Source organism: Opisthocomus hoazin, chromosome Z (genome assembly GCF_030867145.1).
Source record: "Opisthocomus hoazin isolate bOpiHoa1 chromosome Z, bOpiHoa1.hap1, whole genome shotgun sequence".
NCBI classification, from domain to species: domain Eukaryota; kingdom Metazoa; phylum Chordata; class Aves; order Opisthocomiformes; family Opisthocomidae; genus Opisthocomus; species Opisthocomus hoazin.
The window spans coordinates 33,371,552-33,394,890 of NC_134454.1; the positions used below are offsets into that span (position 1 = coordinate 33,371,552).

The following is a 23,339-nucleotide window of genomic DNA, read 5'->3' on the forward strand; positions in this document are numbered from 1 at the left end:
GGTAGACGAAGGGAGAGCCGTGGATGTTGTCTACCTGGACTTCAGCAAGGCTTTCGACACGGTCTCCCATGATATCCTCCTAGGGAAGCTGAGGAAGTGTGGGCTGGATGAGTGGTCGGTGAAGTGGATAGAGAACTGGCTGAATGGCAGAACTCAGAGGGCTGTCATCAGCAGCGCTGAGTCTAGTTGGAGGCTGGTGACAAGTGGTGTCCCCCAGGGGTCAGTACTGGGCCCAGTCTTGTTTAACTTCTTCATCAACGACCTGGATGAAGAGTTAGAATGTACCCTCAGCAAGTTTGCTGACGACACCAAACTGGGAGGTGTGGTAGATACACCAGAAGGCTGTGCTGCCATTCAGCGTGACCTGGATAGGCTGGAAAGCTGGGCAGAGAGGAACCTGATGAGGTTCAACAAGGGCAAGTGCAGGGTCCTGCACCTGGGGAGGAACAACCTCATGCACCAGTACAGGCTTGGGGTGGACCTGCTGGAGAGCAGCTGTGCGGAGAGGGACCTGGGTGTCCTGGTGGACGACAGGTTAACCATGAGCCAGCAGTGTGCCCTGGCTACCAAGAAAGCCAATGGGATCCTGGGGTGCATCAAGAAGAGTGTGGCCAGCAGGACGAGGGAGGTTCTCCTTCCCCTCTACACTGCCCTAGTGAGGCCCCATCTGGAGTACTGTGTCCAGTTCTGGGCTCCCCAGTTCAAGAAAGATGAAGAGCTACTGGAGAGAGTCCAGCGGAGGGCTACAAGGATGGTGAGGGGACTGGAGCATCTCCCCTACGAGGAGAGGCCGAGGGAGCTGGGCTTGTTCAGCCTGAAGAAGAGAAGGCTGCAAGGGGACCTTATAAATGCCTACAAATATCTGAAGGGTGGGTGTCAGGAGGATGGGGCCAAGCTCTTTTCAGTGGTGCCCAGTGACAGGACAAGGGGCAATGGGCACAAACTGAGGCACAGGAAGTTCCGTCTGAACATGAGGAAGAACTTCTTCCCTCTGAGGGTGACAGAGCACTGGAACAGGCCACCCAGGGAGGTTGTGGAGTCTCCTTCTCTGGAGATATTCAAGACCCGCCTGGACGCAGTCCTGTGCAGCCTGCTGTAGGTGACCCTGCTTCGGCGGGGGGGTTGGACTAGATGACCCACAGAGGTCCCTTCCAACCCCTACTATTCTGTGATATTCTGTGAAATGTTCAGGAGTTACAAGTCCACTTCTTTGGCTCTAGGCCTCCTCGAAATGACCTCCTGATCTGTGATTTTTAGGCAAGGCAATTATAACTATTAGATACAGAATTTTAACAGATTGTCTGCTTTCATAGAATAGGGCAACTCAGCTTGTCTAGATGTTAACATTCATAACATTTTCCTGTCAGAATTCGTACAAAAAAATGAGGGGACCCTGATTAGTCAGGCTTGGCACAGTATAGAATGCTCCATCTCCAAAGGGCTTCTGACCTAAACAGAAAATCGCCAAGGAGGGTGGAAGTATTGTTGCTTTTGTTTTCAACACAAGGAACTGAGACTTGCAGGAGGAGAGGCAGACCTGACAACTTTGATGATGGCTCAAATGTTCCCAGATGAGTGTTCTGGCACCTTTCCTCTTTTGTGGGAGTTCTCCAGCTTAGGGAACGGGACCTCTTGTGACTGGTCACTGACGTACCCTAAGGATTTTTGCATGTAATACATTTCTAAACAAAATACCTAAGGCTCAGTTTGTAGTTTGTTTGCTGTTACACTATCTCAGATAAGACTTCAGGGTGCAGCTAACTCACTGCTTTATAGCTACCCAAGCAGCAGAAGGCTAGTCAAGTTTCTGATATGGAAATGGCACATGGCAAGATCTCTTCCATCAAAACCCTGTGACCCTGGAACCCTTTTGCTATGTTTCATCCTTGGTTTTAAGTTAGTGATTGAAGATGCTTACATCCATTTATAACTGTTTAGTTTATCATCTGTTCTATGTTTTGTGTTGGTTTTCCCCATATTCTGTTCAAATTTTTAAATTTATTTCAATCTTCTGTGTGGAAGAGTTAATTCTGTAATTTAAAAAAGTGAATTTTTGAGCTCAGCAAACCAGAAAGTGAGATCTTCCTGCTGGTAGGCCAAGAGTGGAAAGGCCAGACTTTCTCTTTGGTATTTTGTTAAAACCATGAATTTTTTGCAGTGCTTAGTTTGTATTATTTGGTGAGCTGTATCAACCTACACTTAAGTATTTTATTGCAAAACAATTTTCAGGAGCTGCCAAGCTCTAAACACCATGAAATACTAAGCACCCATTGGATGTCTTACTTTTGTTTTCTGCAGTGCTTGACCTTTGACTATGAAAAATCAACTGGCAGTGCTTATCAGAGACAGCTCAGCATGTCAGAAAGATGACTGGTTCTGTCACTGTCTCACAAAAGATGTGAGGAGCAAGGATCTCAGATGTGGGATAAAACATTGCAGCAAAAGAAACTGTAAGATTAGCAAGGACTAAAGGGAATAATTGTGGAAGCCCTCACCTCCACTTGGAAATAAAGTAACACCCCGCATTTTAGATGTCCTGGCTGCAACTGTAACTGCACTGACACTAGCAAAAAATTTTACTTTCATTTTTATTGAAGCTAGGATGACACGTCTGTGCTTATGGCAAGTTAAGATATACTTTTGTTCATAAAAAAGACTTACCTTTGCAGGTAGGTGGTGTTGTCCATGTTCCATTTTCTAAGCAAATGCTACGCAGGGGCCCCTCCAGCATGTACCCACTGTAGCACGAATAGGTGATCATGTCTCCATACTGATAGAAGCTACCACGAATCAGAGCATTCTCTGTGTGAGCTGGAGGGCCGCAAGATATCTCTAAACAAAAGAAATCACCCAGAGGCTGGTAAGCTGCAATGCCTACACGATAAGAGTTTCTAACCCTGGACACAGTGCTTTGCACAAAGAACCTGGGAGGTGCCAGAGAGACACCTCTGATGGGAAATCAGTAAGTAGGACTTCTTCATGGTGCAGACACTCACAAGCAGAATCTGCTGGTACACCAAGCGACCAGAGAGATGGCCAGGAGCAGCAGTTTCAGGTAATGCAAGAATGGCTATATGCACCATAGAGACCAGAAACTTTCAGATGGTCCCAGAATGTACATGAGACTGGGTTTGTAGAGTGAGGAGATGTCACCATCTGAACTAAACAATATTGCTTGTAAGAAGCCAAAAAGGTTTCAGACATGCTTGCAAAAGGACGTTATGCCTTCTGTCAGTGTCAATAAATACAGTGAAAGGCAGCAGCACCTCTACCTACAACCCTTGTCTCATCACCCGTGATCTCACAGAAATAATTCTCAGGATATTTAGGGTATCCAACAACCAATCCCAGCCCCAGTGCTTGCAAAAGGTAAACTGAGAAGAAAATTACAGTAGGGCCTAGTAGACAGTAGGACAAACGCTCTTGGGGCATCAACCCACACAGACACATTCTGGATCCTTTTAAAGAAACAGCTCTGTTAGGAAGAAGAAATAGCTCTTCTATAGAGCTTCTTAGGTTGCCTTTATGTGCCTGGATCTCTCAGAGTGACCCACCTCTCCAAATGCAAACAGCAGACAAAAGCTCTCTTCTTCCACAAAAACTGCATCTAGGCGGAAAGCTTTGCTGACATCTCAGTGCTGTCACGCTCCCATGTGATACAGCCGTGGTCACCAGCCCTCTGGAAGTACCAAGCCCCTGCGGAACTGTACCTCATGTACTTACTTTCACACTTTGCTGTTGCTGGAGTCCAGGTCTCATCAGCATTACAGGTGATCACAGACTGTCCTTTCAGCTGGTAGCCTTCCCTGCATCTGATTGATATGTTCTGACCAACATAAAAATCCACCTCGGACAAAAGGGCATTCTCTGGGATTATGAAAGGCACAGGACAAGGGTTTGCTGTTCAAAGAAAGGATATGAGGGAAAAGCAGAAGGGAGAAAAAACGGATGGAAAGAAGAGAATACTTTAGAATAGTTTATGGATATTTCAAAATCAAATCATATAAAAAGCAATAGAAATGGATGCTGCACACAAGTCTGGTTTGTAATTTGATATCAAATTATGAGATTTGGGTCATAAAATAATAATAAAAGGTTTGATTCTCTGCTGCACATGACTTGCTACCATACTCTGCTGATGCCAGTAGAAGACATACCAAGATTTAAGTAAGGAATATCCTACTTGTTACTATCAAACTGTTCTCTCTTGCCCTTCCTGTTTACCATAACCTTACTACAAAAAGGCCGGGACCTACCCTACTTCTTGTTCTGAGGGGCTGGACCAATAAAGAGCAGCAAAAAAAGTTTGAGCAGAGACTTACAATAACATTCATGAGAGTTCAGAATTTCTCTGATAATCTTATTTATTGCTGGCTGTAAGCTTGCTGAGCTATTTTTGCATGGTCTATTGATCTCATCATGAATGTGAAAAAGGTTGGACTCTGCATACAGCAGAGATTGATGTCAGATTCCTGAAACTGAAGTCCTATGAGTCCTTTGTAATACAAAAATTAAATGTCTCAGTTAATCACCCTAAGACTACAGTAAATCTTAAAATTAGTTAGACACATACAGCAACAACGAAGACTATTGTGGGTGGGTGTGTGTGCAGAGTGCACATATGCATAAGATGCTATTTCATAGAATCACAGAATAATTTACGCAGCCATTAAGTCCAGCCTCTTCTCAAAGCAGGGCCAACTAGATCAGATGTTGCTCTGGGACTTCACCAGCTGAAATCTGAGTATCTCCAAGGATGGAGATTTCATGTCCTCTCCAGGTCCCTGTACCTGTTTGATTGCTATGATGGTGAAAATTTACTGGAATCTCCTTTATTGCAACTTGTGTCCATTGCCTCTTAACCTGCTGTAGGTGACCCTGCTTTGGCAGGGGGGGTTGGACCAGATGATCCCCAGAGGTCCCTTCCAACCCCTACCATTCTGTGATTCGATGATCCTGCCAGTGCGCACCTCTGAGAAAAGCCTGGCTCTTTTTTCTTTTCACCCTCCCAGCAGCCAATTGTAGACAACAATAAAGTCTCCCTTTTGCCTTGTCCTTTTCTCTCACCTGCTCCTCCTGTATCAAGTGGTTGACTACAAATGACTCCATTTTATGTCAGCTTTCCTACTAAAGGGAGCTATGCAGAACACAGCTTGTTCTTTTATTGTTACAAAAAAACACTCAGACAAGTTCATGCTCTAACGTGTCTCAGCAACTGCTCCCTTTGTTCTTCTGTAAAATCAGGATGCACACCAACAAACCTCCCAACATAGGCCAAACCAATTTTTTAAACTACAAGTGACAAATTCTGCTCATAGCCATTCCTGAAGAAAACAGTACATTTCCACAAGGATCTGTGGAAGTTGCATTCTTTTACTGTCAGTTTAAGTGAAGAGCAGCCTAGCCTTTAGCGCTTACAAATTGAGACCACATTTCATTACAGAGAAAACACACACGTTTACAGAGAGGCAAGGGGTTACTCCATCTTCCATCTCTTGTGCACTCTGCTGCAGGTTCCCCTTCCAAGCTATATCCTCTCTCGCAGAAATATGCTATTGTACTGCCAACTGTATTGTTTTCATAAACCGCCTTCCCATTCAGCAAGGAAACTGGAACTTTGCATCTGGTCTCTGCAAAGAAAGAGCTCTCATTAATTCAGCTTGATATTGGACCTGGACTTCCAACAACTCCTGAATTACTCACACAGTATGTTTAAAGTAGCAGCCATAGACTAATAAACCATGAAGAGCATTTCACGAGAGTTCAGTAGCCCTGGGAAGGAAAGGCAGTCATGCCAGGGAAGGAGCTCCTCCAAGTGATGGAGAAAAGCCACAGCCACATGTTTTTCAGGTCAGCAAAATGTGGCAGTGCTGGGGAGAAGAGGACACGTTTATGCCTTCATACTGGGGTCAGTGGGGCAGAAGATGGAAATAGTTCTCTCTTACCACTGAGAGCCAGAAACTTGCAGCCCTCTGCACCTTCCTTTTCACCTGACAAGAAGTACCAGATGAGATGCAAAATGGGCTTGGTGCAAGATGTTGACACTTATATTACTAATTGCTCCCCTCAAGATTCTCAGCTGTGTTTCCGAAGCCAGTCGGCAGACAGTCCAAGCTGGGTTACCACTGCTACACAAGTTACTCTGTTCTGCATCCCCTTTTCCACTTCATTTTCCTAGGTGGTCTGTGTAATGGGATGACTGAAGATTAAACTGTCAGACAGGCACAAGGCCGTCAGGCAAGAGGAAGGGAGGAGTTGATGAAGTGGCTGTGCTTAACCTTGTTCTAGATGATCTTCTCAATATCTGTTCGGCACTGGTCATGTATGACTTTTCTTCGGTGCCTGGCTAGGTACCAAGGACCTCCTCTCCGACATGCACGTCCCCTGTCAACTTTCCAGGTTGCTACTTACAAGCTCTGCAAAGCATTTGGGCACTGTAGTGCACAGTGATGTGTGCATTTTGTGGTTGCACAACACGGCATCTGATAGTCCCTAGCCCTCATGCAGTCTTCATGGCTCTGGTGACAGGAACCTAACACCTTGAGTGGAAGATCATTATCTGTCTTACTTCCGTGAAGCCGTCACAGCATGCTAGTCCCTCGTGAATCTGTGTGCATAGCTGGGTGTGGAGCCATCAACATGTCAGCTCCACGTAAGAACTGCACGAGCAACCAAAAAAACAAGCAGGACGCTGGGTGTAGAGTCTAGCTTGAGAGAGCTGATGTATATGCAGCAGGGACAAGAACAGCCTGAAAGCAAGTGCGACGGGCAAGAAATGTACTAGTGTGTACCTGAGAGGAAAGCAAAAATGTGAAGCCCAGACTATGTAACTTCATGGCAAAGAGGCCAGGAACAGAGAACACTCAAAAGTTAATGGTACTGCAATTTAGTGAGCTTCTATATACTTTACGTTTTGAACAGAGTCATTCAACAATACTTTCTATCTGTGCAAACTTGGGATGTTAAGTTTTTTTTCTCCTTTTGTCTTGACAGCCTTGTGACCACCCACTGCTGCCCACTCCACGTGACACATACAGTTCTTTCTCAGCACTCATTCTGCTTTGTGGCATGAGCAACAGGACCTGCTAAGGGAGCACCAGAAAGCAGTGATTTGCGAAATAGTACATATCATGCATTCATGGTGTTTGTTCATGTTAGGAGCGTGGAGGTAAAGGGTGAGCTGTTGAGACTGTACTTGGGGCTCAAAGTTCAGAAAAAGAATATCAACTTAATAATTGACTACAGAAGGCCACTGGGAGAAAAGTAACTTGTCCTTGCAGTCCATCGCCTTTTGTTAGGGGTTTGATTTTATGAGATGGCAATTCACCTCATCTCTCATTAAGCTTGTTAAACTGCAGGTTAAAACCTTAGGAAAAATGATGTCTAAGCTCCTTCTGGCTTGCTGTCCTGGTTTTGGTTAAAACACAACAGAGTCTCTTTCAGTGTATCTTCCTTACAGCTAAGTTCTTCTAAGTAACTGCATTTTTCTGAAGCTGGCTGCATATTTTACAGACAGTGTCTGCTCCAAAGCTGGTAACACCTGATGTTTATAGTTTTACTGAGTTAACAGTAGGAATGGAAGGCAGAAAAAGGCCCCTGTATATAATTATTACTATAGCAGCCAAGGTCCCTGGCAGACCTTTTATGTTGCAGAAGTGAGGAGTCGTAAAGGGTCGCACTTGCAGGGAGGGGCAGACAGGTGACCCCATATTGACCAGCGAGGTATTCCATGCCTTGCACGTCACACTCAGTTTAAATCTGGGGGATCACGAAGGTCTCACTCTCTTTGCCCACGGCCGGGCTTCCCCTGCTCCTTGTCCTGCCTGCGATCCTGATCCATATTCGGATCCGTGCATTCCCGAGTCCAGTCCGGGTCTTCCTGGTGCTGCCTGGCAGCTGCTGGCAGGATGCCAGCGCCCGGACTCTGGGAAACTCAGTGTCGGTTTTGTATATTTTGTTATATTTCTCTTACTGTTAGTATTATTAGTATTATTAGTGTTATTGGTAAAGCTGTTTTGATATTCAATTTGTAAGTCTCTCTCCCTTTTCCTCCTTTTTCCCTTCCCGTGGCGGGGGGACAGGGGTTAATGGAGAGCGTCTGCTACTCTGTTCACGGCCGCCCTGCTCCAAACGGTGACACTTGCTAACAGGCAGTGCTCCTTGTGACACATTTCATTTTTCAGCCACCGTTTTTAACACACATTACCGAATTGTTTCCCGAAAGCAGCCCAATCCTTGGGTCATACAATATTCATGCATAAGGGAGGAGCTATTGCTTAAGCCAGATCGGAATTTGCCAGGCCGTGAAACCAGACAGTTAACTTCACACAACGGCAAGGGTTTACTCCAGCTCCCATTGGCAAGACATGTGATGTTCTGGGGCCCAATGAGATGGTATCCAGAGTTGCACACAAAGGTTACATTACTTCTGTATGTGCTTTCTGTAGCAAGGGCCTCTGCTTTTTCTATTGAGGGATGCAGCCCACAAGTAATTCCTAGAAGAGGAGAAAACTTTTTGGTTTTATACAGGTAAAAAAGGCCATGCTGTCTACCTGTGACACACTGACAGCTCTGCTCACACAGAATTAATGGACAGACAGAAAGAAAGAATCTGTGAGGTGTTATATGGAGAAGAGTTCTACAGTGCCTTGCCTGCCCCCTCTCGTGGGGTTCAGCCTGCAGACACCTGAGAGAGAACGTGTCCAAATGTATCTGATGGTGTTGTAAGCTATAAGCTGTGTTCCATCAAAGACAGTGATCCTGAATATTCCTTCTGAGCAGGCCAGAGGCTCCACTTCCAGCCTCCTTTACTCCCTGTACAGTGGAAGGTGATCTCAACGTGTTCCCAAGAAGAGTAACAACAGTTAAGAAGGATCTTGCCCCCTGTCCCACACTTACTGTGGAGACCAGGCAAATTGGTTCAAGGTGAGAAAGAAGAATGCAAGAGGCAGGACTATGGCATCACCAGGAACAGACAGGAAATGATTTACTGGTAAAGACTATAAAATCTTGGCATTTTATTTTTAAGTTGTATGAAAAAAGTAATAAATCCTTCTTTCCATGCTCCCACAATAAATCACCTTCTGCTACACAGACAGCCAAGATTTGATCCTAGGGAGCAGGGTCTTTATCTCCAGAGTGGCCAGGATATATTAGCCTTCGCATGGCAGGGACGAACCATCCCAGAACATGATGTCCAAGGCCCTGCACACCACAATGCAAGGCAAATCAAACACACCAGGCCACACTCCTCCCCTTCCGACCTGAGCATGACAAATACTTGCCCATTTTAATGTACCAAAAGCAGCTCCCTTCAGATCAGAGAGGAACTGACAATGACAACTTCTCTGCTGGCTTTTCCTCTGCCTCCTCCTGTTACAGCCCTGCAGCTGGAGGCGGAGACTGGGGGGAAGCCAGCAAAAGCACTCTCTCAGTTTGTTCCTCGGCTCTCCTGGAAAACTGCCACCACTTTGCTCTGCCTGCTACTTACGCATGCATGAGGGGGCGGAGGGGCTCCACTTTTTGTCAACGTGGCAAATCCTTCGGCTTGGTCCCTGTAGCTCAAAGCCAGGGTCACAGCTGTAAAAAACCTCACTGCTGAATAGGAACTCCTCTCCCTGAACAGATCCATTTTCTATCATGTCTGGGGGTCCACACGATACTCCTATAACATAAGGAATATGATCGAATCACCCATCGTGCATATGGCCTGTCCTGTTCACAGCTTCTCCACAGGTTTTACTCTGAGAAACAGGGTAAAACCACAGCATTTACCTAAGCATTCCCAGATATCTGCCTCTGAGTAGCAGAACAGTATCAAGCTTGGTGCTTCTAGTTCCTGCTAAACGACAAAATCTATTGCAGCTGTGCTGGCAGGAAGCCTCAGGAAATTCCACTGTTGCCACTTATAGCCAACAGCTGAAGTCCACATTAGTATTTATGTAGACAACTCCTATTTCGGCACTGCAGTCTGTGGGCACCAGACATCTGACAGAAGTGAAGTACCTCTGAGAATGAGTATCTAACAGAGTTACATTTGAGGATGCCAAGTACCTGTGACTGCTGGCAACTAACGTGTTCAGAGGTCCTCAGTAACCCCAGCAATCATGACCTCAAGTGTCAGAACTATTTAAACTTGGAAGCTGTGTACACAGCTTTCTTAGGGATACAAGAGCAAGGCAGAAAGGTGTATTGATTTCCTTCACGCTATTACCTGCACACACCAGCAATTCTGCAGCTGGTTATCACTGGTACTTGCAAAAAAATTTTAGGCACATGCAGACAGTCTGAGTTATAAAGAAAAATGAGCATTAGTGTTTTCTGTTGTGTAAAATCACCCTTGACCAACATTAAGTGATAATCTCAGGTGGAACGTACTTCTGCACACCGGCACTGTTCCACTCCACAGCTTGTCTTCTTGGCAAGTCCGTTGTGCATCACCCTGTGAACCAAAAGACAATGCTCAAAGAACAACTTTATTTAGTCAACTCTTTTCTCCCATCAGCTCAAACATCTAGCAAGGCCAGGATGTTTTGCCTCCACGTGCAACCCACATAAAGAGATAGTTAAATGCCCAAGTTTACTAGCAGAGTTTAGGGTAGAACTCCTTTCTGTAAAGTGATAAGTATTGTTTACAAACCAAAAGTTTGTGGTGGCAGTTAGTCAGTTCTCTTGCCCTTCTACCTGGAGTATCATCTTTCTTGACAGTGTTACCATTCTTGTTCCCAGGAATGTGTTACAATGACAAATTCTCTCCTTCCAGGACTCAATTATAGAAAATCTAACTAGCATTTTTTTTAACAACAGTACAAGCTTCTGTTTTATAAACATAATGTACTGATTTTGACCACATCCCAAAGACTCATTCTTTAAATTTGCTTATAAATCATGTTCTTTCTTTCTTACGTACAGACTTTATAGCCAGTCTAATAGCCCAGGATTTGTTTGTTTTATTCCAAGACATGGAGTATAACATCTAAATTTGTCCCTTGAAGCAATGTACTTTCATTACAAAGCAAGCCCATTGACAAGGGCAGCTGTTTGACACGAGTGTTGTATGCCATCACAGTCAAGGGACTTTGCTTCCCAATGGAAAAAAAGCAGGACTTTTCAACAGCAGGGAGGCAGATTGACGCTAGGTGGCGAAGCTGGAATACAAAGCTTGGAAGGACTTTTTACCGCATGAAAGCACTGGCTTATTTCGTCCAAAAACTACTAGAAACAGCAATTCTACCTATCTGACTAAACACTAACCCACGCCTCCATTGCCAGCGATATTATATATGTGGCAACATATATATGCATGAATAGCATTCTATATATATCCATATCAATACGGACTAGACATAACACATTCTTACAGTCATCACATAAGAAAACTGAAAATGACAACTAATGGTTTAGAGTGCTGGAGATTTGAGCTTGCTTACTTGTAATTCATAGCCAGAATCACATTTATAAAGAACCACGTCTGTGTAATTGTATTTAGTGCCAACCACAAATCCATGCTCTGGAGACTCTGGGGTCCCACAGGACACAGGAATGCAGATGTCGTCAGAAAGTGGTGGCATCCAAATGCCACCCTCCTGAAAAATAAATGTAATTGAAAGTGTGAAGGCACCACTTCACATGCTTAATTCATATCTAAACTATAAAGTTAGGAAAATGATACTAGAACCATCCAACGGCTGAGGGTCTACATATGTGGTTAATATAATATCATCTGTGCAATCTTTAATAAAACTCAGTAATTTAAGTACCAGTTTTAAGATGTCAACATAGACTGGACCTCAGCTTTGGCAGGAATGTTCAGCTTAGACTTACAAGACAGAAGAAACAAAAAGTAAATGGGGAAATAGAAGTGTGGAAAAGCAAGTTCGCTTGTACAAAGTCACCTAATAGCTCAGGGAATGCATCACCAGAAGAATGAAAACTACAGCTGCCTGGTCCCATGTTCTCTACTTCTTTCTTGGCTGAATGTCTAAAACCATGACAAAGTGCTTCAGCTGCATTCCCAGAGTCTCTAAGGGAAGTCTGATACCTGAAGAGACACTTATCAAACACACCTATTCCTACTACCAAAGATCTTTGAAGCAGCAAAAGCAGGGGAAAACCTTTCCTTACGAAGCACTGATTCTGCAAAAATACACATGCTCAGCTTCTCTCACATGAGCAGACTTACTGAGTTTAAAGAGTCCATTTAAAAGCTTAAGTCAAGGCTGCCCACAGCTAATGCGAGTGACAAGAGGTTACTGCCAGAACTGATGAGGATGTTTGCTCTTTAACATACAGAGGATTCAAGTTTCTACAGCTGCAGAGTGATTAAAACGTGTGCTACCTATTATTGTGGACAAAAAGAGCTCTACGCACAATCCTCAAAATACATTAGAAATCTTGGACATAATTTTTTAAAATATCGGACATAATTTACTCCCTGAAATGTGATAAAAGGAATGCTTTTCTAAAGGACAGCATTAGTTTTTGATGGAAGAAGAAATCAATAATTTCTAGTTCTGAAAGTCTATACATGGGAAACTAATAATTGCTCTTACTGGGCAACAATGAAGCATACTATATTTTGCAGGACATGCTTCAAATGTTTTTGTTGTGTGCAATTAAAGGCCAAAAGTTAATGAGGGCATGAGGAAGACTCTTGAAATCAACGAAGATGGCAAAATAGAACAGTGCAAATAACACTATACCTTGCATGTAGACATGCTTGCTCCCACCAGAGTATAGCCTTCTACACATGACAGAGTGACGTTTGTGTTCAGAGTGAAGTTGTCTCCCAATACGATTACATGGGTGATATTTCCTGGGAGGGGACACTTTCTGGGGCAACAGGAAATACTTTGAGGAGACCACTGTCCATCTTCCTGGCAAACGCATACATCCCCGTCTGTCACCATTGTGTAGCCTTCCAGGCATCTGCAACACAGCATGAAGACCTGACCACAGAGACACAGCTAGGGATGAGCTAACACATAAATTACAAAGTCAGACAGTCATTTTTCAGCCTTAGTTGTTCATAAGCATGCCTTGAGATTTCTCTACTATTTCAAGGTAACCCTGCAAGAAGCATGCCTGGAATGAGATAATTCTGTTGGAAGAGCTGTAAGCTTCAGACTTCATCTCCAGCTGCTTCATGCTGCTGCAGCACTACAATGGAAAGTGAGTTTTCAGCTATAGTGTTTTGAGGGTATAGAATGCTTTAGTGCAGTTCCTGCACTGCCTTTCCCTTTGCAAGGAGGGCTTTTGGATAGGTAAACAGTGTGTGAGAGCCAAGCAGTTCCAGAGACGATCTCACTTTCTTCCAAGAAGAAACCAAGTTATAGGCTGACCACAGGCCATTTGCTTATTTAAGGCTGATTTGCTCTGTGCCACACAGTGCTTCACCACGAGCAACTCAGTTGGCTTGCACAAGTGGGTTCACTTGTAGAAAGGCAGACACAAGCACCCCCTCCACCTCGTTAAAGAGGCATGGAAATGACTGATACTGCTAAATTCATCCACATGCCATCTCACAGTTCTGTCCCATACTATTATTTGCTTTTATTGCCAAAAAAACATCTTCTCTTCTGTCAAGGAATTCCTTATGTTGGAGTAAGAGATCTGCAGTGTGCACACTTCAGGCAATTAACAAAAGTCCCTTTCTTTCATATCTGACAAAAGAATAACTTCACATCAGCAATACTTGCTGACAGTGCAGTGCTGCAGCACAGAAAACGGGACAAGAGGGAGATCAGCCCTTCTGCATTACAACAGACACCTGAAGCAGGAGGAAGACGTAAAGAGGGTGTCAAAACGTGAGAAAAATTTCACACCCCGCTGCCTGTTGCTGCCACCTGCTAAGAAAACCTGTATGTCCAGACCAGTGTTTCAGAGGAGAAGAATGCAAAGGGGAATGGGAAACTAAAGCTGGTGGAGGAATGCAACCCAACAGGCAGAAATACCTTGCTGGAGTTTTGACAGTGGTCTAGATAATATTTTCTGTGTGCATGGGAACATAGGCTTTGTCAATCTGAGCATTTGATAGGGCATAACTTTTCTTCCAGGTCTTTTAAAAACTTGCACTAACAGGGTGCATAAACCTTCCATCTTCAGTCCTTCAGAGATTTTATGGAAACAGAATGGCAGCAGCATCCTTACCTGTACTGGACCTTGCTCCCATATGTATAAGTGTTTCCAATAACCTCTGCATTTGGGACAGAAGGTGGTGGGCCACAGCTTAACAGCTCACAGCTTGGGTATGGCTTCTTCCAGTCACCAGCCTCCACGCAAGTCAGTTCTGGACTCCCCTGCATGACAAAACCTGTCAAGCAGGTATAGATGATGGTGTTCTCATCTCCAGAGCTGCTCCCATTGATAAATGTGTTGGGGATGACAGGTGGAGAGCCACAGGAAATCTGCCCGCAGCGAGGAAACCCAGAACTCCACTTGCCAGCTGCCTCACAGGTGACTTCAGAAGGCCCTAGCAGTTTGAAGCCCTCCAGGCATTGAAACTGGGCACTCTTCTCACAGCTGAAATCTGTACCAAGAACGACCCCATTCTGAATCTGTGGTGTAGGACACAGACAGGGTATGCAAGATGGAAGGCTTCCACTCCAGGAGCCATTGGACAAACATTGCCGTAAAGGATTGCCATGCAGCTCATAACCAGGAAAACACACATACTGGGCAAATTCCCCATAGGTAAAGCCTGAGCCATTCAGAAAGCCATGGGAGATGTCTTCAGGAGGCCCACAAATGACTGGCTCACAGTGTGGAGCTTCTGAATCCCAGGTACCATCACTCTGACAGGTAAGCACAGACAGTCCTTGCAGGCTATATCCTTCGTTGCAGTGATAGTGCACTTCTTTCTTAAAGCCAAAATCTGAGCCGCTACTTCTCCCATTGAGAAGAGGCAGTGGTACAGGGCAGGTCACAGCTTTGCACACTGGGGTGATTCCACTCCAGCTTCCGTTTGCAAGACAGACTCTACTCCTGTGCCCATCTAACACGAAACCTTCGTTGCAGCTGTACTCTGTACGTCCCTGGAATGTGTACTCTTCTCCAGTCACCTGACCGTTCTCCAAAACTGGTGGTGGGCTGCAGGAAACAGGAATGCAAATCGGTTCACTGCCATCCCATTTATGGTTCTCTTGGCATCTCCTCTCTGTGGGGCCATTTAACTGGTATCCAGGATCACACTCACAGTAGACAACACTCCCATATGTGTAGTTTTCCCCTCTTATGCTCCCATTCATAAGCTGGGCCGGTGGGTTGCACGTTATTACTTTGCAGTATGGAGCAGTGTTACTCCACTGCCGACTTGGCAAACATAGTCGTGTGTCGGAGCCAACAAGTGTGAACCCTGGCTTACAGGTGTACTGCACCACGCTACCAAGTGTGTTCTCAGTGAAATGCAAAAAACCGTTCTCTGGGGGTGACAACAAGGTGCACTCTATTGACACGCAGGTGGGGGCAGTGCCATTCCAAGCCCCATCTTCTTGGCAAGCTAGAACAGGGTTTCCCAGCAGCTCATAGCCAGAGTAACATGTGTATAAAATTATAGTTCCAAATAAGAAAGTGGTGAGCTGCATTGCGCTGTTCTCCTTCAAGGAACTTTTGAATTCTTTCGGATTGCCAGCCAGCAACATATGTGAAAGGGAGGGACTCTCTGTAACACCCTCCTGGTCAGAACGTCTTTCCCCATGTCTCACCTGCATGTACTCCCCAAAGTCAATGTGAGGAGGCAGGCCACAGTCTGTTGGGAGGCAGGCTGGTGTGGAGCTAGACCAGCCCGATTCTTCACAGGTCTGCATGGCAAGGCCAGACAGCTGGAAGCCTGGCACACAGCTGTAAATGACCATGGCCCCATAGCTATAATCTGCACCCTCCACAAAGCCATTCTCGATGGGCTGAGGGGGCTGGCAATTTATGGCTTTGCAGGAGGGAATGTCTGAACTCCACTCCCCTGTCTCTAGGCACCTCAGCGTTTCCTCCCCTTGGAGCTGAAAACCTCTGTCACAGGAATACCTAATGGTCTGCCCATAATGGAAGTTTGTGAATGAGTATTTGCCATTGAGGATCTTCTTAGGCCTTGGGCACTGAATAGGTTTGCAAGCCGGCCTTCCTCCAAGCCACTGGCCGTCTTCTCCACAAAGGATAGTTGTGTTCCCCACCAGTTCGAAACCTGGTTTACATGTATAGAGGGCTGTGCTAAGGAAGGTGAGGCCCTGCACATCTACAATGCCATTCTGAATTTCTTCTGGTTGGGGGCACTCCACAGGAATACATTCTGGCAAAGGCAAGCTCCATGAGCCATCAGCCTGGCATCTGATGGTAGACTCACCCTTCAGTAAAAACCCATCCACGCAGATGTATTTCACAGTGCTACCAAAATGGAGGGATAAAGTCAAGGGGTCACCAAAGGGGATGTATGGAGGTGCAGGACACTGTACAGCCTTGCAGAAGGGAAAGGAATCATTCCATTGGTGGGAGGGCAAACATTTCAGTACAGAGGAGCCATGCAACACATAACCCTCCTTGCACGAGAACTGTACAACACCGACTTGGTAAGTCACTTCCCTCAAGACCAGCTGGTTTTCTGCCAGGGGTGGTTCTGGACATTTTGCTGGCAGACACTTCGGGCTTTGCTTTTTGCTCCATTTTCCGGACTTCTGACACGTCCAAGAAACATCTCCAGTCAGCTCATAGCCTTCATCACATAAAAACTCAACTTTGGAGCCCATATCAAAAGTTTCTCCCCTGGAGTAGCCATGCTGGATGGGTGGTGGTTTTCCACAGCTGAGGGGAACACAGCGAGGAGGTGATTCACTGTACCATTGCCGATTGGCTTGGCAGATAAACATTGAGCTCCCAGCCAGCCGGTAGCCAGACTCACATTGATAATTTACTTGATTCTCAAAGAAGCGTCCAGTTGTTTCCTGCAAAACAGAACAGACAGAGACACGCCTGAAATGAAGATGCGTGATTGGAGCAACTGGAGGCTGATTTCATTTCTTGTGTTCTCTTGGTTGAGCTTCCAGCTGAATCCCAGACAGCACTAAAGACTGTGTGCAAAGCAATGAACACAAATAACTGACACAGAATGTCTCGCCTCAAATGATGCACTCTGCTGTCAGGAAATCTGAAAGCATCATCAAAAGAAAAAACAGAAAATTCAAGGCTTAAAAACTAAAAGCTAGGAAATACTTACTCTGCTACCCCCGTTCCTGACCCAAGACACCAGAAGCTTTGTAGACAGGAGGACAGAAATGAAATGGGTCAGGAGAAGCTGCCATGGAATGGCCTATTGTTGTTATGGTTCTTTAGCTTACAGGAGTATTCAAGGTCGAAGCCTTCAGATGTACTACTACTAGGAGACGTTTGTAAGTGCCACATATGCAGCTGCAGGGTCTTGAGCAGGCAGCTGAGGAGCCCCTCAAAGTTGCAGTCTTGATCTCTAACTGAGGTATTAAAAAATGTCTCTAACTGGAAGGAATATCTATCTGGAGGAGTGATCCTACCTCAGGAGGACAACACAGAATGACAGGCATTAATTAGAGGAGGTATCTGTGTGGGAATCTGAACAGAATTGTTGCTACTACTGCTGGAAGCCCATGTAGGAACTGGGATGCAAACACCCCCCTCCACCCCCCCCAATTTTTATCAAATGCAGATTTCCTGGTGGCTAGATCTAAGGAAGGAGGGGGGATGGTCAGAACAAAAATGCTCCAAAAATCTGAAGTTAAATCTTTACAGTAGTGTTTTCCTTCCTTACCACAACATTGCCCTTGTGCAACAAAGCACAACACAGGTTAAGTAGCTGTTAAGGTTTGGGCTGCCACAACGAGGTATTTAACTTCAGGTATTGTTGCAATTGTAATTTGATAAGGAAAGGGAAGTTCTGACTTGAGTACAGCAGTGTCCTTGCATCAAAAGGACAGAAATTATTCCAAGGTGATTTATCTATTGTAAATCAGATTTTTTTTCATAGCAGTTAGGACAGCAAGGCTTGTGAATTGGCAACACTACTTCAAATGTCTCCAGATAGCACTGGAGACAGATAGCACCCATTGACTAAATGAATGAAGAGGAAGACATTAAGGAAATCAATTCATTGTCATATGGCAGCTTGAGCATTCTAACCGAAAACCCACTTTAGGAGGCAATCCCATGGAAGTGTCCACGTTTTTCAGACACGATTCTGCTGCAAATCCACCCATTTTTCCCTTTGCTTATTCAATCCAGTCATATGCTTCCTCATTTTTAACAGTAGAGCAAAAGAGAAGAAAGAAAACCCTGACAGCGGCAATTGTGAAGACATACTCAGTTCGTTATGGTACCAGGCAGATGAGAAAACTCATTCTGTACCTTAATAAAGCCATTCTCAAGCTGTGGTGGTTCTCCACAGGATACTGGGTGGCATGTGGGCAAACTGCCACTCCAGTTGCCAGTGGCCTCACAGGTCCGCTTCTTCTCTCCCTTGATGTAGAAACCCTTGTTGCAGCTGTAAGCCACCACTGCTCCGAAGCTGTAGTTGGTCCCACTAGCATAGCCATTGCTAATGTGGGGAGGCTCTCCACAGCGAACAGGGATGCACTGGATGGTCAACGGAGAAGGATTCCACTGGCCCCCTCGAAGGCATTCAATCTTGGCTGTAGTGTTCAGAACAAAGCCCTCCATGCACTTGAAGCTCACGACGGAGCCAGCTGCAAACCTGGCTTTACTAATGGACTCCAGAATGCTGTACGAGACAGTGGATGGCTTCTCACAGAAATCAGCTATGCAGTGGGGCATGTCCCTGCCCTCTGGAGGCACCCACTTCCCTTCTGCATTACAAAGCAGCTGAGAGTTATCAGCCAGGCTGTAGCCATCCGAGCAGAAATAATAAGCTGTATCGCCAAAAAGGCGGTGGCCACTCTCTGGTGATGCATTTTCCACATGGGGTGGTTCATCACAGGATACTGCCAGGCACTGCTGGTGGCTCACACTCCACTCTCCACTGGCTAAGCACTCTATGGCTGCAGGGCCAACTAGCGTGTAACTGTGGATAAGGAAACCACACAGGAAGTCAAAAGACAAGCATTGTCAAACACTTACCTAGAGTTTCCTGAAGCCCCTGCAGTACAAGCTTGCTTGCTAGCACCCTGGAAGGACAGGATCTTTTACAAAAGCTATGATCAACTTCAAAAGGAAAATCTTAAAGCTTACATATCCATGGGGGAGGTATCACAATGAGGGATATCCTACCACACCTTGTCTACATTGCTTCTCTCTCATCTGTCCATCTGATTACCACTCCTGAACTTCCATTTTGGTTGAAAATACTGCAACAAACGTAATATTGTGCTGTGACAGTTCATATAATCCTCAAAGAAACTATCCCACTGAGAAATTTTTCCTCTTTAGCAGAACTGAATGGTGAAGAAAGAGAACAGCCCATAAAGGTCTTTTGGGTTCCTACATCAGCCTTATCAATCTATTTTCACACTTGCAAGCAATGAAACTCACTCCTTAGTGAGGTTACCCAGAGATGCTATTGCCAATAATGCACATGGCAATTTTGTAACAACTTCTTCCTAAAAAAGCCACTCTGAAAATCGTTATAGAAGCCAATTAAAAAAAAAAAAAGAAAAACCCACAAAACTATTTTACCATGAAATTCCAATACATGATTACTGTTAATGTAGTTGTATTTCTCTAATCTGTCTCTGAGATGCAATGACAGACATTACTCCATGCTGCTCATCACCCCACTTAAAGCCTTGCTGCTTAAACATGCAGCAGTATAGTCACAGCACCTGTAACTGTCTTCTTCCTCAATTTTGAAATCTTTGTGGTGGTCTCACAGAAAGCAAAGAAACAACAACAACTGCAAAGTTCCCAATGACTCTTTCCAGCTGCAGGCTGGAAACTGATTGTTCTGATTTTGATGGCAACATCTGTAAAAGTGTTTTGTCTTGTTTGCAGGATTTGTTTTCAAAGCCTCATGTTTGGACTCCACGAAAAGAGCCTATTATGTGCCAATGTTTAACATGATCCACTCTATTAATTGTCACAGACAGCTGTCACCCTCTTTAAATGTTGCTATCTTATCCCGTTTAAAATGCTTGCACAGGACAGAGAAGCAGCCTTTAAAATCATAATATAGTCAAGAAAAAAGAGTAAGGACGCTTTGCTTCAATTATGTTTCAAATAATATTGCAAAGTCAGTTTGTAAGAAAAATGCTGGCTTATCAATCTATCCTTTTACATCAAGAAGGCGCACAAAATCCTCCAGTCACTTAGGGCCTTACCTGGCAAAAGCTCTGCATATCTGCTCTGCCTTTTGGACAAAACTGTTTCAAGAAATTCAATGGGACTGCTCACAGGCTGTAAAGATCAGCACGTGCAAAGGTTCTTGCAGGATTAGAGTCCAGCACTACTTTCATGCTTGACATTATCAAAATGGAGCCCCATCTTTGATGAAATTCGGTCTGAAAAGGTTACTATACTAAGCAGACGGAAATAAAACAAAAATCATGCACCTCAATAAATATGGAGTCAGAGTTTTAAGGAAGCAGAATTTGGAACACCAGAACAGACAGTTCTCAAAACACACCAAACAGCTTTCTTCCAGCCTGAAGAGACATAGGGAATTCTGTAGGATCAGGGCCTTAAGTTTATCACAAAAATTACTAGTTCTGCAGTAACTGCAAGGGAGAGGGCTTCCTATTGAATAGGTCTATCATGCCCCATGACTCCTCTCCATTCTTCTCTTCCCGAGTGTATTCAGCTGCCATGAAACTACTTTGAGAAATGCCTATGTGTCCTGTACTAACCTCACAGCCCACAAAAATATCTCCACCACTTTTAATTTCCAGGGAGTTATGACAAAAGCAGTAAAAATTAATTAGTGTGCAGTTATAAAGGACTTGTGAAGCAGTGCACCAGTTTTACTCATCCTGACCATGAATGTGGCAGTGCTAATCGACATACCCTTCCTTACAGGTGTAAGAGACTGTGCTTCCAAACGTAAAGTTATTTCCACTGATGACCGCATCTTTGATGGCAGGAGGGGATCCACAAGAGATAATGTTGCAAGCTGGAGGTGTGCTGTTCCAGTTCCCTGAAGATGCACAGACAAGTACAGAAGGTCCCTGAAGGCTGAGACACAAAGATCATTATTAAGGCTGTCATTTCAGTCCAGCTGAAGAACAGAGAGGGAAAGAGGTGCTTTTTGGCTTCCTGGCCACAGTGAAACCAACAGGAGTCTCTCATTGACTTCAGTAGAGGTCAGAATCTCACCCACTATTCACGAAAAAGCACTGCTGATGCTGTCAAAAAAACTGGTCTTCAGACTATTTTGATGAGAGAGCCGGTGGAATTCATGTGGGGCCTCAATGCACTGTGCAGACATACACATAACTTCTGCTGTAGCTTTGCCATCTTTGAGGCACAAAAGAAAGTCACAGGGTGCTGAAATATTTATTTAAGCTTAAAGATCTACTTGTGTGCCATCAACATCATACTAATCCTGAGACTTGCAACTAGGCCTCAGACTGCGACCCAATTCACTCAAGGACTTAAACACTACCTTCACTCAGAAAACTAAAGGAAATGCTCCAGTTCAGGTTTGCTTACAAAATGGCATTCAGTTCCTTCAGGAGGTATTTTGCTAGAATGAATGGCCACATATATTTGAAGTTGATGGTATTTTTTGGTTTCCTTAGCTGAGGAAACAGCAATGCATGGGTACAAAAGGCATGCCCCAGTTGTCTAAACAGAGGCATTCAACCCCACCCTGAGATGCCCTGGGTGAACTTTGCTGGCCTCCAGCTGCTACGTCAGCTGGCTATGCATTCCCAGTAGGTCCCACGTCATATCTGAGAGCACTACACAGGCATGTCTGATTCCCTACAATTTAGTCTCAAATAGTACTAGACCACCACGTTCAGTTGACTGAAATGAGCTCAGGGACTAATGGAAGAGAATACCACTGTCCTGTAAAGCCCTTGCAGATACAGCACAGGCTCTTGTCAGGGCAGTGGGGTCTGCCTACCTGTGGCAGTATGTTTAAGGCAAAAAGCACAAAAGAGGTGCTTGGAGGAAAAGACTGAGTGCACACTTAGGTCCAGAAATAATGCATAAGGAGAACACTGTTTGGTAGGGCTTCCGCTCGAGTGGTGACCACAGAAGAGAGGACTTCTCTCACCAAGCTATGCTAGACAGGTAAGGGTAAAGAGTGACAACTGATGTGGTATTTGCTGCCTATATGTCCTAAGACTATGGCCAAAAAACCCATCAACATTGGTAAAAACATTGCCTGGTTTAGTGGGGTACAGATAAACCCACACTGTGGCTCTATGACTTAACACTACTCTGGACTGCAGCTGAGGTATCCATTTATATTAACTCAATTAAAACACTCACCAAATGAGCACACCTCACCTACCCATCTGCATCTAGACAATGGAATGCTTGCAGCAGGAAAATACAGAAAAAATTCAGACCTAAACAGGTCCATATGAGACCGCTTATGCCAGCGTAAATCTGCTAGAGGTACAAGCAGATATGAGGAGAGGCAGAAACTTGCACTTAAAGCCACATCCTTGGAGATAGAATTACTGTATGAATTTTTAATTGCACTGTATTAAAAATGTGTTTCGAACCTAATTGCTTACAAATGTAAACGAGAATAAAACCCTAGAATAAATAACTACTACAAACAGTTCAAGGAGTAAATCAGTAACTTCCAGCATGTAATTTCGCCAAAGGCATTGTAAAACTATGCCTAAAATAATATTGGGTATGGGCTAAAGCTTTAGTGGTATGACAATCTTTAAAGACAAAAGAGAACTTTCAAAAATAATGACAACTATTTTTCTGAATATTCAAAATATGCCTTTGAACTTGATGGTAGAATGAAGTCATTGCATATATATATATATACATATATAGCAAATCCTGAATGACCTTCTTGAACTGTTCCAATTTAGGATGAAAAATAGGAAGCACCTTCAAGATATAGAGATGTCTTAAAAATCTATTCTAGTAGTTTACCTTTTTGAGCAACGATCCCAGCTTTGTCTGTTTCAGACATAAATTAGACCTTTCAGCAGGCATGCTGCCTGCATTTGGCTCAGGAATGTTCCTGCATTTACCTGTATCCACTGTCACAGGTGTATGACAGAGAGGAAAGGTAGGTTGTGCCGGTGAGTGTGTATTTTCCATTGCTAATATCCTGTGGGCTAGGACAAGTCACCATTTCACAGGAGGGGGGAGGATGATTCCAAATACCGCTAGCAAGGCACAGAATTTCCTTTTCACCCACCAAGTTGTAACCATCATTGCACCTGAGTTAGAAGAAAAGA

At 44.5% G+C, this 23,339-nt stretch overlaps 1 protein-coding gene across 1 annotated transcript in view; it reads right to left on the minus strand.

Moving 5' to 3' along the window:
- SVEP1 (sushi, von Willebrand factor type A, EGF and pentraxin domain containing 1) overlaps positions 1-23,339 on the minus strand; it is a 133,753-nt gene that overhangs the window by 14,406 nt on the left and 96,008 nt on the right. The window contains exons 35-44 of the mRNA XM_075410818.1: positions 23,130-23,321; positions 20,965-21,132; positions 18,358-19,030; positions 14,149-16,928; positions 12,702-12,927; positions 11,430-11,585; positions 10,378-10,441; positions 5,457-5,630; positions 3,724-3,900; positions 2,662-2,832 (exon numbers count right to left, since the gene is read on the minus strand). Of these exons, the coding sequence (XP_075266933.1) occupies positions 2,662-2,832; positions 3,724-3,900; positions 5,457-5,630; positions 10,378-10,441; positions 11,430-11,585; positions 12,702-12,927; positions 14,149-16,928; positions 18,358-19,030; positions 20,965-21,132; positions 23,130-23,321 (4,781 nt within the window). The remainder of the gene's footprint in view (positions 1-2,661; positions 2,833-3,723; positions 3,901-5,456; positions 5,631-10,377; positions 10,442-11,429; positions 11,586-12,701; positions 12,928-14,148; positions 16,929-18,357; positions 19,031-20,964; positions 21,133-23,129; positions 23,322-23,339) is intronic.